Source organism: Apiotrichum porosum, assembly GCF_003942205.1.
Source record: "Apiotrichum porosum strain DSM 27194 chromosome Unknown scaffold_6, whole genome shotgun sequence".
Lineage (NCBI taxonomy): Eukaryota > Fungi > Basidiomycota > Tremellomycetes > Trichosporonales > Trichosporonaceae > Apiotrichum > Apiotrichum porosum.
The window spans coordinates 412,417-427,055 of NW_021167113.1; the positions used below are offsets into that span (position 1 = coordinate 412,417).

A 14,639-nucleotide genomic window follows, 5' to 3' on the forward strand; every position below is an offset into this window, starting at 1 on the left:
AAAAGAAGATCCGCGAGTCACGAGTGGGTGGCGAAAAACGAGCAAAAAAACGAAAACGAAAACGAAAACGAAAAAAAAAAAATCACCGCCGAATGTTCTGGCGAGACGTTCCATGTGCATAGTTTAGCATGTCGTTGGGTTGTTAGCGTGTATGTATTCATTAGTTACGAGACGAGGTCGTGCGAGTACGAGCATGGGAGCATGGGCGCTGTACTGTACTGCACTGATGGTGGTGGTGTCCGCACGGCCGTAAGCCGCGTCAGCGTCAATATCCCCCCGCTGCTCTCCATCTGCGTCTGCATCCGGCCGTTTTGTCGACGTGGTTCTACAGAACCAAATGAGAAGACAGCGCATAGGGCAGCTGGTGGCGCAAACTGGTAAACACAGTGGACGGTTGGGCACCAGCCAGGGGAAGCTCAACCCGGCGTGTTGAGGATGTGTGCCCCATATAACGTGACGATTGTCCAGCCGAGTCTTGCACCAAGGCCGCCTACACTTCCAAGCCATGTATGGCTTGTAATATAGCCCATCTGTTCTTCTATGTGATACCAGAGGAACTATCTGCCTCTCATATCGACTGGGACGTGTCGATGTTCCATAACGAGAACATCCTCGGCTGTGTCAAACTCTGGGGCCACACGAGGACCAAGAAAGCGCAAGTGACATGTACCTCAGAGGGACAGGACCTGGGCAGAAATGTATGTGCATGGCGTGTTTGGCTACCCAGACTCAACGTGTTGTCGTTCGCGACAACGCTTCGCAGGTCTCAGCTGGGTTACCCATTCTACCAATGTAACACAAACAGTTCCTCAAGTGCCGCCGCGGAACCCTGTGCGCTTCCATCTTTGCCACCTAGACCACATCAGACGGCAACGACGTGAGGAGCTGGTCCAGCTCGGCCGGCATGAAGAATGCCTCTAGGCCCGTGAACGGCACTGCGTCGGTCGCGGCCGCCGTCGTGCCCAGGTCACCGTTGAGGAAGAGCGGCAGGGGCCCATCGCGCGTGATGCCCATCAGCCCAAATGCCGGGTCTTCCGGGTTGAGGTCGAACGCAGTGAGCCAGTCGGACGGGGTCGGCGCCAGCGTCATGTCCGAGGCGCTGCCGGGGCCTGAGGTGGTGGCGACGCCTGTGCGCGTGCTGGGCGGGAAGATCTTTTCACGCCGAGCCTTTCGCAGCGTGAGGCGGAGCGAGCGTGCGTAGCGTCCTGCTGGGACTTTTGGTGTCAGCTGGTGAAACACACAAGATGGATTCTCAACTCACGCTTGGACAGCACGGCGGCCATCTCCTCGACGTCGGCGGCGACGCGGGGCAGGTCCATTTCGTCGGGGAAGAAACGGGCGATGCGGATGAGGAACGAGGCGATAAAGGCGGCGCAGACATGGGTGTAGTGTGTTCCATATGGCAGGCCGGCGGCGTACTGAAGAAGACGAGTGTTAGCATTGCAGATGCTGTGCAAGAAAGATACATCTGCTGCCACTCACATGTCGTCCACGCAGGGCAATGTCCATGCACCTCAGCGCATTGTGGATTGCCCGCAGCGCAAAGCCGCGCTTCTCCCCGCTCATAGCCGCCACGTCCGCCTGGGACTGGATGCCTCTCAGCAGCTGTGAGTTGAGGAACAGCTCGGCGAGCTGGCGCTGCATGAGCAGACTCTCGCGGATCCAACCTGTACGCTCCGGCCCAAACCGGTCAATCAGCACCTCGTGCCAGTGTCGTTCCCAGGCGTCAAACTGCTCGTTTGCCCAGGACAAGCGTGACAGCATGTCTCCGTCTAGAGGAGAGTCGGGGCGCGCCGTGATCTGGACATGGAGGGGCGCACGCAGGCTCGTAAGCTCCACGGCGTAGATGAGGCGCACATCCGAGTCGAGACTCAGCGGGTGGTCCAGCAGCGCGCGCGAGTTGTGGATCGTGTCGTCTTCCTGGACGATGGCCGGGCGGCCCATGCCGTAGCTCATCTGGTGTTCGAGGCGGTAGACAGTGTACCACACGCGAGCCTGCTCGAGCAGCGCCTGGTCGTCGCGCTCCAGTTCGGCGCGGGTACGTCCTTTGCCCATTCCACGCTGTACGAGCTTGTTGAAGGCTAGGTTGAGCTGGAGGTCGAGTGCCAGGCGCACTGCGTGGCCGGCGATGAGCCAGCCGTCGTCTGTGAACGCCGCAAGCAGGACTGGGGGTGGGTTAGCACCGAATCACGACTACAGTACCCACTGAGAGCCTTGACGTCCTCGACCGTGGACCCAGGCAGAACGAGCGTCTTCATCGCTGTCATGAGCGGGTGAACCTTGAGGACGAATAACCCACCTATCCGCCTCGCGGCGGTGAGACACATTCTCTGAGCCTCACTCATCCGCCCGCCGCCGTCCCGAACCCGCGCCCCAACCATCATGACGGCCGTGAGGCCAAACGGCGATCGCTCGCGTAGGGCATAAAAGCTGTCCTTCTCGGGATCGTAGCAGTTGATGAAATCCGACGAGCCGGCATAGAAGACCTGCACGAGCTCGGCGGCCTCGTCGGCGCCAATGAGACCGAGCGACAGCGGGTCCTCGTCGCGGTCCTGCTCGCTCCTGTCGGGCCCGAGTCCTTGTCCGCGTTCGTGTCCGTGTCCGTGTGCCAGGCCCGCCCCCGCTCCTGCTCCTTCGCCGGGCACGGTTCGCGGCCGTTTCGGCGGCGGCGACCCGCTGTCCTCCATCTCCATCCGCGTCGCGATGGTCCGCAGCACGCCGAGGGGGTTGGCCATTTCGTCCATTGCGAGCACGTCTTCAGCGGGCGTCGACGACCGCCGGCGCCGCCGGCCGAGTTCAGTCTCGGGACTGGTGGCGGCCTGCTGGTGCTGGTGCCCGTGCCGGTTCTGGTGCTCGTCTGCATGCTCGTAAGTGTGCGGTTCGCCCATCCCCCGCAGCTTTTGCAACTCGGGTGGGCCCTCGCGCGGCTGTGGGTTGTGGTGGTTGGCCGACACGTCGGGGCTGCGGTGCCAGAACTTTGGCGGGCGGTATCCAGAGCCAGACCGATACTCGCTCGACACGGACGCGGCGGGAGACCGCCCCGGGTGGCCCTTGTCGCCCATGTCGGGGCACACGGCGTGCACGACGTCCTGGAGCAGGTGGCGCATGGTCGTCATTTGGTCTTCGAGGTTGTGCAGGCGGCTGCCTCGTCAGCTTGGTTATTGGACTGCCTAGCTGGCTTACTCCTCCATCGCGTTCTGGTCGGCGGGCTTGGCGGGTGGCTTCTCCAGCACACACTCTGCGCCAGTGGTCCGGCATCGTTCGCACGGTGGGGTTTCTGCGCCGATACACCTGATCTTTGCGCGGCGGCACGCGTTCTGGACATGTCAGCGAGCCACATCAAGAGGGCAAGGGCTCGGGGCACAAGGGAGGCACGTACACATGCACCTGGACTGTCAGCTCATCTGCAATACCTACCAACTGGCTAAAGTGCCAAACGGTACGCTCCACAGCGATACTCACGGCTCACGCGGGTGATGACTGGCCGTCTGGGCATGGAGCCAACGTCCTTGTCCCGCTCGCGCTCGTGCTCGCGCTCACGCCTGTCCCTATCCGTGGACCCGCTCGACTCGCCGCGCGGCGTCACTTGTCGCCGGGACGCGTGCCACTCGTACGAGCTGTAGTTGTCCATCCGTGTCGAGTGTATGTGTACAGAACATCAACGACTACCGCAAAGCCCACCCTTTCGCCTTGTGTGTGCCCCGCTTCTTCTAAAGTGGGACCCAACAATCCATGATCGAGGGCGCCCGGAGCGTCGGACCGCCGCTCCGAGGTCCGGGGCATTATTCAACCCCGTCCCGGACGGCCCGGTGGGCACAATGACAATGACGCACACCACGAGGCCACGACCATGCCCATGTTCGTACGTCGTCAGGCCAAGTCAAGTGGCATCTCATGTCCTTTAGGTATACTGCAGCTCTCTGTACAACGCCTTCCCTATGCTCCCCCTGGGCTCAGTTCTTACTTGGCAGCACTGGCAAAGGCGCCAAAGATGAGGGCGAGACCCCACGCTCCCGGGTCCGGCACGGCCTCCTTCTGGAGTGCCTCCTGGTCGACGTACGCTGCACGACCCGCCGATGCGACGAGCTTGGCCGTGTTCTCAGCCGCAGCCTTGGACGCGGCGGCCGCAGCGTCGATACCGGACTTGGGCAGCGTCTCGGTGAACGCAAACAGGGGGTCCATGAGGGTACGGCTGGGCGGGCGTGCGGACGTGTAGCCGGACAGCACGTCGAGTGCGGACGCGGCGCTCTGGGCCCACTGCGCCGGGGTGATTTCGCCCTTGGGGGCGGCCGCGAGGGCCTTTGCCAGGCCCGAAAAGTAGATGGCATACAGCGCGCCCGAGGTGCCGCCCATCTCCTCCTCGATGATGGCCGAGATGGCGCGGATCGAGTTGACAACGTCGGTGGGGGTGATGTCGCCGCGCTGGATGCCGGCCAAGATGGCCTCACCGCCAGCCTTGAGGGTGAGACCGCAGTCGCCGTCGCCTGCAATGACGTCGTAGCGCGTAATGTCGGGCTCGGCAGCAATGACGGCGTTGCACGCGGCAGTGATGGCGGCGGTGAAGAGCGGGGACGCGGTCAGGCCCGAGGGGACCTTGGACTCCTTCTCGACCTTGGCTGGGGTGGGCTCGGGGTTGAGCGAGGGAATGGTGGGGAGGCGCCAGCCCGGTGCGGACGAGGGTGCGTCCACGCCCTTGAGGATCGTGTCGACGTCTGTCTCGGGCAGACGGAGGGTGGTGATGGAGAAACCAGGCATGTCGAGCGAGGTCATGAACGAGCCGACGAGGAGACGGACCGCCTCAATGTTGCGCTTCTTGAGCGAAGCCAGAACGAAGGGGACGAGACCCACGAGCTCGAGCTCGCTCAGGCCACCGAGGTTGTTGACCATGACGACGGCCTTGTCGCCCTTGCCCTTCCAGTCGATAAACGAGCGCTCCTTGTCGGTCGTCGAGGTGAGCATCTCCACCATGTCGTCGATGAGCTTGTCCTTTGTCTGGATGGCCGTCTTTTTGATTCCATTCTCGTTGTGGATACCCATACCGACCTCCATCTCGCCCTCGGCGAGGTGCGACGGCTCCTTCTTGGTACCGGGGACGTGGCAGTGGGCAAAGCTCGAGCCGATCGAGCCCACATTGTCGGCGACCAGCGACGCCAGGCGCTTGACCTCGTCGACATTGGCGCCCTGCGCCGCCGCCCATCCAGCGACCTTGTACACGAGCGTCGTGCCCGCCAGACCGCGGCGGCCGACAATGGACCCCTGCGTGCGGCCCACAGCCACGTCGTCGCCCACGACCAGGAAACGCACATTGTCCTGCGCCGACTCGCCGGCCAGGCCGAAATTCAACACGTCGCCAGTGTACCGCTTGACGACGACGAGCGTGCCCTTGTCATTCTTGACGAGCTCGAGCGCGCGGCGCACCTGGCGCGAGTTGGGCGACGCAAACACGTTACCGCCCACCGCGGCCGTGAGCGAGTTGCTGCCCACAAACCCGGCGTCTGCCGCACCTGTCAGCTACTACAACTACGTACAGATTTCAGCTGTACTCACGCGCCGGCTCGTGTCCAGATCCACCGCCGCTGATGAGCGCGACCTTGCTGCGGTCCGGGTTACGAATGTGGAGGACTGTGTGGAGAGGGGTTGTATGTCAGCACGGGTGTGTTGGTAGCGTTTCCCACGGGGACGACCTCTCCGGTCGCCCCCTCCGCCGGGCACGACTCACCACGGCTTCCCTCGTCGACGGCGACGCCGGAACTGATGATGGCCAGGCCACGGAGGTAGTCGAGCGGGAGCTGGGATGCGTCGCCTGCAAAGTGCGCGGACATTGTGGTGGGAGGGTGTGTGTGGATGGGAGCAAGAAGGGGAGGGTGTGAGGGGAAGAGAAACGACAATGAGCTAGTTGTATAGTGTGTTGCTGGGTTGGAATGGTGACAGGACGCGAGAAGCCGTGTGGGGAGACACCAGGTGACCTCTGAGGTCCGGTTCATGATCGGTCGTCGGCATCTACCAGCAGCAAACCCAGGGACCCCCGCCATTATCCGGCATTTGCCGCACGCTCTCCCGCCGGCACTATGCTCGCAAGATGCAAGAACGAGCCTGCGTTCACCCGTTCATCCGTTCTCCCCCGTCACGGAGAGCGCTGGCGGGGCACGGGCGGCCCACACGGATACACGGACATGGGATCAGTACAGTAGTATAGCAGAGACGGGCGCGGGCGTACACACTGTCAGGCATGTCAGGACACGGCAGACAGGCGGCCAGGCGGAGAACAGTCGCGACAACAACGGGCAGATCTGGTAAATGTCCGGTTGGCCGGTTGATTGGGGGCAGACGGAGATGTGTCGGCCACATGTCGGGCGTGGGTGCTCGTCTGCTCTACGCATGAGCGGGCCCGCCATTCCGCGCGGAGATGGAGAACGGTGTTCACTACTGATCACTGGATCACTGGATTCCAGGTCCTTTCATACCATTTGTCGACCGAGGAGAGGCAAGCACCGCAGCTTGTGTACTGCAGCTTGGGGCTGACAGAATTGAACCACACAGGACTGGGGCGCCAGCGAGCGCAGCCTTTTGCTTTGCCTCTACTCTACACTCTGCTACTCGGGGCCGCGAGTCTCTTAATCCAGCGTTAGTCAGGCCTTGGTGGAGTCAGGAGAGAATGCTAAATAAATACAGGCAAACCCCGCTTCATTTTACACCATTTGCCAGCCGGCCCAGCCTCTCACAACTGACCATTTGCCAGCCAGTCCTTTCAATGGTGCTCCCCGCCTTCAATGCAACTCGGCGCCGCAGCGCCAAAAATGGTGGACTTGTAAAAACTTCTGCTGTCTGCTGCTCTTTCATAACAACTGAGAAAAAAAGTGCGGTGAAGCAAGTAGTACAACGAAAACTGAAATACAGTACTGCCTTCTTCCTTCTAAGTGTGTTGCTGTGTCGTGAAACCGTTCACTGCCACAGTCCTCGCGTGCGTCTAGGGGAATCGGCCGCCTCTGCTGCTGATGAATCGCGGGCCATGGGCTCGAGGCCGTAGCCCTGGGCTTCGAGGAGCTCGTGCTCGGCCTCGTCGTCGCCGTCAAAGACCGTGTCGCCACGGGAAATGTTGTTGTCGTTGGCGGGCCGACCGCGCATGCCAAAGAAGCCACGCTGGAGCTCACGCACACCGTTGAAGGCCTGCGTAAACGCCGAGGTGTAGTAGGACAGCTCGTTGGGGCCGGGCTCGGTGCGGGTCGGGGTCGGGTCGTCGCCCTCGTCGGGGTGCAGGCCGTCAAGCGAGTCTCCACGGGCAGCGCGCTGCGCGCGCTCCGACTCTTGCTGGGCTTGCTTGAGCTTGTGCTCAAAGCGCTTGACGCGCCACCAGCCGCCGACGGACGCGAGCACGAGGAACCAGCCAATGGTCATGAGCATGAATGCAAACCACTCGTTGGCGCGGCCAACCTCGGCATCGGACGGCAGGCCGATAATGTCCTTCAGCGTGTGGTTGTACTTGTGCACAGCCGCCTCGGCCTCCTCGACCGAGTGGAGGACATAGGTCTCGCCGTGGCCTCCCCATTCGAGGGGCGGCTGCCATGGCTGAGGCCACTGCATCTTGGTACCCCAGGACACCAACGTGTCCTCGGCATCAATGTCGGCTTGCGACTTGCCAGTGGCCGGATCCACCACGTTGTAGTCGCTGTCCACGCCCTTTTTGAGCATCTCCTCGGCCTTCTTGCGAATGCTGAAGCCGACCTGGATGAGGGTGATGCCCAGGCCAGCGCGAGAGCCAAACTTGGCGGCATGGGTGGTGTGGAGGACGTAGGTGAGGAGGAAGCCGACAAACTGGAACGACACCGACACGACGAGGTTCCAGAAAAAGCCGAAAAAGTTGCCAGCGCCCATGCCGTCGATGAGGATCTCATCGCCGTTGATGGAGCTCGAGAGGGGACCAAACGGCGACGATGACGAGGGAAGCACGACGGTGGTGTCCCAGTACGGAGGCACGGCGTCACGGAGAGCCGACTGGTACGATGGCGGGGCGTCCTTGCGCTCGTCCTCGTTGGCCCATTCGGGTCCGTCCTCGCGAGGCTCGTCCGAAGGCGCCGAGTTGTCAGGGCGAGCCGACATGTTGGCGAACACCCCACTCTGCCCACCGCCGACGTGGTCGTGGGGCGCTGCCCTTTGGCTTGGCAGGAAGGACAGGGGAAGGATACCGCCGAGAAAGTGTCGACGCGGCTTGGGTCGTGCGACGTGGCCGGTGGGGAGAATGCCATTGCTGTTGCCTTCTGCGGGGTGCGATGCAGAGTACGGCTCGAACGGTGGTGGTGAACCAGGCGGTGGAAGGAACTGGAGGACATCGTCAGCAAACTGCGCGCAGGGTTCGTGCAACATCGCCAAGAGCAAAGGGTACCGGGCGGTACCGCTTTTTCTCTCTCGCGCTTACTCACATAGTCACGGTCAAAGTCATAGTCACCGGGCATGCCGCCCTCTCGCTGACTTGACTGAGTATGCGACGTGTTGCCTAGAAGATGATGTTCCTCGTGAGCGTCTTCATCGTCGTCGTCGTGATCCGGGCCGTCAAATGCGCGGTTCATCTCTTCAGGGTCAGGGGCTTGGCTGCGGCTGCGGGAGTGGCCACCGAGGATGCCGCCAAAGGACACTGAACGGCGCTGCGGCGAGCCCGATGAAGGTAATGGAGTGTATGGTGCCATCGTGATAGGATTATGGAAAGAGGAGAGAGAGAGGGGGGAAGAGGATAGGTGGGTGTCTATATCTTGTCAGCCGAGCACTTTCGGGGCAATGGGACTGCGTGGTCGTCGCCAAGGAAAAAAGTGGTAGGTGTGGTTTGAGCGATCAGAGGGTGGTGCATGAAGTCGATGCACATATTATGTCGCGCTCATCTGCATTCCCCCCTTGCCCGAAGGCGCACGAGTTCAACAGATGGCTAACGACGTCGCGACTTCGTTGTATCGTCACTTCGCTAGTGGATGGGTGGATGGGTGGGGGGGTGGGACGACACGCAGGCGCCAAGGGGGGGGCTTGGCAAGACTTACCTGTTTACAATGGGGGATTGTCAAACGACAAAAGTGTGTGCGAGAGAGTGGACTAATCTACTAGGAGGCGGCGATGCCGCCTCTGAGGTGATACCTCGGAGTATATCCTGCTCTCCTGTTGCGAGGAGGGAGGAGTGAAGAAGAAGAGGATGGGCGGAGACGGGGGTGTTATAAAGGTGTCCCTTTCTCGCACCCGTAGGAAGAGTGTAGAACGACGAAGATGACCCGTCTCGCACCCGTCTAAGCCAATCGGCACAGCGCACCCGCGCACCCAGGTGGAAGCGGGAGCATTTGTATTACAGATAGATAGGCACACATATCCCATTGCCTATTATTTTGCGTTAATTCCGAAAGTAGGCGTGCACTGGCCGTATCGTTGCCGTCTGGCCATCTGCCCGGGTTCCAATCGTTCGTCGCCACTCTAGGGCATCGAGAGAGTGCTGCATCTGTGCGTTAGTTCCGTGTTCACGGAGACATGGATGACGGTGTGAGAAACGTTCATGGCCTGGGGCTGGCTGGTGTGTCCGTGTGCGCTGCATCGCCCCCATTCTTCCCTCCGTACCTCTGGCCTCTGGGCAGGTACACCGCAGCGTCAGTTCCCCCAAATGGAAAGTAACACGGAAGACAGAGATAAACGTCCCCTTGTCTCCCAACTTTTATCGGCATGCCCGGCTAGCCTAGCTAGCATCATGTTCGCGACGCGACGGAGTGCGCGCGTTCTCGACGGTGGCGCGCGCTAACGGTGGGCGGCACAGAGGTGCAGAGGGAACGGAAAGGCGTCCTTAGAGGGTGGGGGACAATTTCGGGCTGTTGGCCTCTCTGTGTCAGAATAGAGGAAGAGCATGAATTGTCACGTTTTCCACCAGGTGAGATCATGAGATCATGAGAGAGGTAGCATTGTGAGAGCCATGGCCCAGCGCCGGGTGCTGTTATTGGTGTGTGCATACGGGTAGGATGTGGGTTATTATTATGAGCGTGCGTTGCAGGCAGGGAGCGCAGGGAGAGTGCGATGATGCAGCCGGCTGTGGCCGGGTGGGAGAGGCAAGGCAGCCAGGCGTGCGGCCAGGCGGAGAGCCAGCGAGTGAATAACCCACACCCGGGCGACAGGAAATACCTCACTGACGCCAGAGTACCAGAGTCCTCTCCCTCTCCCCCTTAGGCCCCCTTTACCCCTCTCGGACCCAACTCTCTCTCTGTCTCTCTGTCTTTCACATCTCCCCCCCTCTCCACCACAACAAAACACACCACACACTCCCACTCATCCACATCCCATTGCATACATATCCCTCCACCTCCCCCGGACACAACACCGCACAGCCCCTTCCACCATACCACCCAGTACATAGGCAACTCGGCACAGGCAGCTCGATCACATCAACCCCCCCCCCCCCCCCCCCCCCTCCTTTAATTCGCTCGACTTGCTCGTATCTCGAGAACATTATACAAACGTGGGACCCCCACGTTCGTCACCTATCACATTTCTACCACAATAACCAGCGGCAGCACCTGCTCCACTTGTACATCCTGGGATGTGCCCTCTAGCACCACCAGCCCACCCGTCGAGTACGTGTTGACTCGTTTCCAAAACACAATCCGCACACCTGTGATCTCACCCCCCGCGCGCGCGCGCAAGTGGCGATGCTGACTCTACGCAGCGACATTTCTGTAACGGCCATGCTTTCTCCAGCGACACGTGTAGTGCGTGATCCCCCGCGAAACATTAGTCCCCCGCCACCCAAGGAGACGGTCGTGCATGACCTCGCATCACCCATTTCTGTCTCCCGTCGCCGCAACAGCAGCGCTGCCAAAGGCAAGATGAAGGCCGGCAGCAGCAACGGGCGCGACCGCGAGGTGGGCAGTGTTACAGTCTCGCTGCGCCCCACCGCTCCAGGAAGCTGTATTATCGACGATGACGAAGACGACGACGACGACGACAGCTCGCCGGCCCCCTCGTCGTCCCGGTCCCCCATGGCGTTCCGGCAACGTGCATTCCGGCCGCGCGCCAACTCGCTCCGCATCCCTCACCAACCCGCGTCGAGCTTGGGCAACAAGTTTTTCCTCCCCCATTTCTCTACGGACCAAAAGTTCTCGCTCAAACACGGCGGACCGTCTGTGGGCCTCCGGTTAGGCGACGGCGACGACTTGGACGCCAGCCTCGGCGATGCGATCCGCCGCGGCGCCAGCGGAGGCGGTGAAGTCGCACTGCCCAAGTCTGCGCTCCGTGTCCTCAACGAGGCCAAGGAGGACATGAAGTTTAGCGCCCGGTCCAAACAGACTCGTAAAGGCAGCATTGGCATGGGCCTCTTCAAGGAGACCCGCCCGCCTTCCCAGGACAGACGCAAGTCGCTCGATCGCCCCAGTCGTGACGACCGCAAGCTTGACGAGGTCAAGGAAGTCCCCGAGCCAGCCGTGGCCTTTACGTCGCCATGGGCAAACGATTCTGTTGCGACTGCAACTGTCAAGAAGCTCGAGTCGCCGACCAAGGAGGAGGCTGTTCACTCGCCACGGCGGCAATCGCGCGAGGAGCGTGCCGCGACGTCGTTTGACGAGGACAGCGGATGGACGTCTACCTCTTCATCTGGCGACGCTGATATCTTTGGCAGCGACACTGAGACGGACGACGATGCCATGACCGTGCCCCTCCAGCCTTATGGGCACAAGGTCGGCGGCCATTCGAGCATCTACCAGTTTACCCGCGCCGCCATCTGCAAGCCCTTGGTGGGGCACGAGAATGTGTTCTACGAGGACGTCGAGCGCCTTGCGCCGGCATTGCTTCCCTTCATTCCCCGATACCTGGGCGTCATGGTAGTCAACTACCGTCGTCTGGCCCGTACAGGTACCGAGGGATCAGCAACGCCCGCAGCCGAGCGAGACATGGCGCTGTCGCCCGCGGCATCTCACCCTCCTACCCCGGCACACCGCCCCGACTATCTAAAGGACGCCTCGGACATTGAAGTGCCGGAGGTGTCCCTCGACTTTAACCGACATGTCGTTCCCGACTGGCTGTTCCGGTCCACTGGGTCCATCGACCGCGGACGTCGGCGCCTGACCTCTGTTGACGGCGACGACGGAGACCGTGACCGCCGCCCTTCGTCATTACGGTCACCTGGGTCTGGCGTTCAAGACTCGTTCTCGCCTTCCAGCTCGTTTGGCCACATGTCGTTGAGTGAAGTGGCCGGTTCGCCCAGTGCGGCGGTGCCTGCACGTCTCATGCGCGACGAGCCGGCCACTCCGGCACACTCGCCGGCGAGCCCGTCTTTGCACCACACACACTCGTCCCCGGCCCTGCACCGCCAGCATGGTCTGTTTTCCAGCATGGACGGCACAAACAGCGGCCTGTCCTCTCCGCACCCGGCGTTTGGCGGCACCGGTTCCACGACCGTCAACAACAAGCTCAAGGACCACGTCTTTTCGTCAATCTTCAAAAAGCTCAAGAAGCGTGGTGTGCACATGTCGTCCCGCCACCACGACGACGATGCCGACGACGAACATGATGACTCGGGTTCCAACACTGGCTCGGTCTCACGACGCCACCAGCGTGCCCGGCCGCCTCTCCACCACGCCAACACTGCAACGGGGACGCCCGAAGTGCGCCGCGCGAGGAGCGAGGTCGCCCTCGGCAGCAGCGGTCTTGCGGCCAGCACCCAGTTGCGCAGCAGGAATCGCGACCCGAGCGCCGAGCGTGGTGTGTTTTCCATGGACGACGACGAACACATTTCGATGCAGTCCAAGCGCGTCCCTGCGCACATGAAGCGTCCCACCTCGGCATCGTCCGAGACGGAGGCTGATACACTGGATATGCTTTCGCCCAGTCACCGCGGGTCATCCCGTGACGGCGGCGTGTCCTTCCCAGCCTCGCCGTCGCTTGCTGCGTCCGTTCTCGGCGACGACTCGTCGCGGCATGAAAACTTCATCTTTATGGAGGACCTCACGGGCCGCCTCAAGCGTCCCTGTGTCCTGGACCTCAAGATGGGTACCCGGCAGTACGGGTTCGACGCCACGCCACTCAAGAAGATCAGCCAGAGGAAGAAGTGCGACCAGACGACGAGCCGGACGCTCGGTGTGCGCATGTGTGGCATGCAGGTGAGGCTATATACCTGATGTGACAAAACCATTCACTAACCCATCAGGTATGGAGCAACGCGTCCCAGTCGTTTGTCTCCAAGAACAAGTACCGCGGCCGCGAGCTCAAGACTGAAGATTTCCCTCGTGTCCTCGGCTTCTTCCTGACGGACGGCGACAGTGTTCTGGTGGACCAGATCCCGGCTCTTGTGCAGAAAATGTACAACCTCGCCGCCATTCTCGCCACGCTCAATGGGTTCCGGTTCTACGGCTGTTCTCTGCTCCTCATTTACGACGGCGACCAGGATGTGCAGACGCACTATGCGCGCCAGATGAGGTCTCGTCGCCCGACCCATGAACGCGCTGAATCAGTGTTCACTTCAGCGACACCGCGTCGCCGCCAGTCACTCGCCGGTTCGCGCCGCTCTCGCAGTGCCGACGTGTCGGATCCCACCCGCTTCCCACCGCAAAAGGTCCGTGGCGAGCTTGTGGTGCGCATTGTCGACTTTGCACACACCACCACGGGGCAAGATATCGTCTACCCCTATCCGCCGGACGTAGTCGACCCGCCTGACATGGGCAAGGGGTACCTCACGCTCGAGGACAAGGCCACCGGTCGTCCCTTGGCCCGGTTCCCGCCCCACCACCCCGAAGGCCCCGACCTCGGCTTCATCTTTGGCATTTGCTCCATCGTCGCGTCCCTCAGGTCCATCTACGCTTCTGAAATGGAGCGTCGACGCGCCAACGGGCAGCCCGCCCCGGCCCTGCCGAGCTTTGAGAACGCAGACGTGTTTGACAAGCTCTTCCCACCGGACTTCGACAACGGATACTTGTCGACTTAACCTACCACACACACCATCAGCAAGGACGATGCCCGCCCGCTCCAGGAGCGCGAGGCCCGATTGATTTCTTGCGCACCCAACCCAAACCAAACCCAACCCCAACCCACCCCAACCCAACATCGCATGTACTACTGTAGCCATTTTCCACGTCCACTATCTACCACCACCACCACCACCACCACAGCACGCAAGTAAGCAAACATTTCTATTTTTCGCTCTGGGTCTCTCTCTCTCTTTCTCTTCATTTGATTTGTCCATACACATCCACCCCACACACACACACATACATACACTACATATATGCAGAGTCTGTCTGCGTCAGTCTGGCATGGCACCAAAAATGCACCCAAAATGCACCATGTGTTTCGTGTTTTATGCGCTGAACAGACCTTCCTCGGCGCGAACAAGGATACTGGCGCTCAGCTCTCCTCATCTCATCTGATCTCATCTGCTGGCCTGCCCGTCTTCTGTGGCGGGTCGGCCACCTTCGTCAAGCAGCGCCGTGACCTTGCTCATCGGCACAGTCTCGTTATCGCTTATGCCTTGGGCCAACCAACGCTCTAGGTCCCCGACACGATCAGTGCGAGCACGCCCACCAGCGCGCCAGCGCTAGTAGTGCGCGCATGAAACAGCCGGTGCGGTCGACAGCCCATGTACTGTACCGTATCGTGCGGTGGATCGGGGCCGCGGGCATCTAGTCGCCGAGGATGCA

At 61.3% G+C, this 14,639-nt stretch overlaps 4 protein-coding genes across 4 annotated transcripts; 1 reads left to right on the plus strand and 3 right to left on the minus strand.

Moving 5' to 3' along the window:
- Positions 1-852: 852 nt before the first annotated feature.
- On the minus strand, positions 853-3,631 carry EHS24_007946 (uncharacterized protein; the record flags this gene model as incomplete). The annotated part of the gene is made up of 7 exons (XM_028623276.1): positions 853-1,214; positions 1,262-1,418; positions 1,483-2,165; positions 2,207-3,141; positions 3,184-3,317; positions 3,380-3,387; positions 3,463-3,631. The coding sequence occupies 7 exons, from the start codon at positions 3,629-3,631 to the stop codon at positions 853-855; spliced, it is 2,448 nt and encodes an 815-aa protein (XP_028476209.1).
- Positions 3,632-3,960: 329 nt separating this feature from the next.
- DAK2 (Dihydroxyacetone kinase 2) lies at positions 3,961-5,822 on the minus strand (the record flags this gene model as incomplete). The annotated part of the gene is made up of 3 exons (XM_028623277.1): positions 3,961-5,495; positions 5,548-5,622; positions 5,720-5,822. 3 exons carry the CDS (start codon positions 5,820-5,822, stop codon positions 3,961-3,963), a joined length of 1,713 nt encoding a protein of 570 aa, XP_028476210.1.
- A 1,120-nt stretch (positions 5,823-6,942) lies between these two features.
- EHS24_007948 (uncharacterized protein) lies at positions 6,943-8,681 on the minus strand (the record flags this gene model as incomplete). Its single annotated transcript, XM_028623278.1, has 2 exons — positions 6,943-8,316; positions 8,418-8,681. The coding sequence occupies 2 exons, from the start codon at positions 8,679-8,681 to the stop codon at positions 6,943-6,945; spliced, it is 1,638 nt and encodes a 545-aa protein (XP_028476211.1).
- A 2,016-nt stretch (positions 8,682-10,697) lies between these two features.
- Positions 10,698-13,927, plus strand: EHS24_007949 (uncharacterized protein; the record flags this gene model as incomplete). The annotated part of the gene is made up of 2 exons (XM_028623279.1): positions 10,698-13,106; positions 13,154-13,927. The coding sequence occupies 2 exons, from the start codon at positions 10,698-10,700 to the stop codon at positions 13,925-13,927; spliced, it is 3,183 nt and encodes a 1,060-aa protein (XP_028476212.1).
- Between the last annotated feature and the right edge of the window lie 712 nt (positions 13,928-14,639).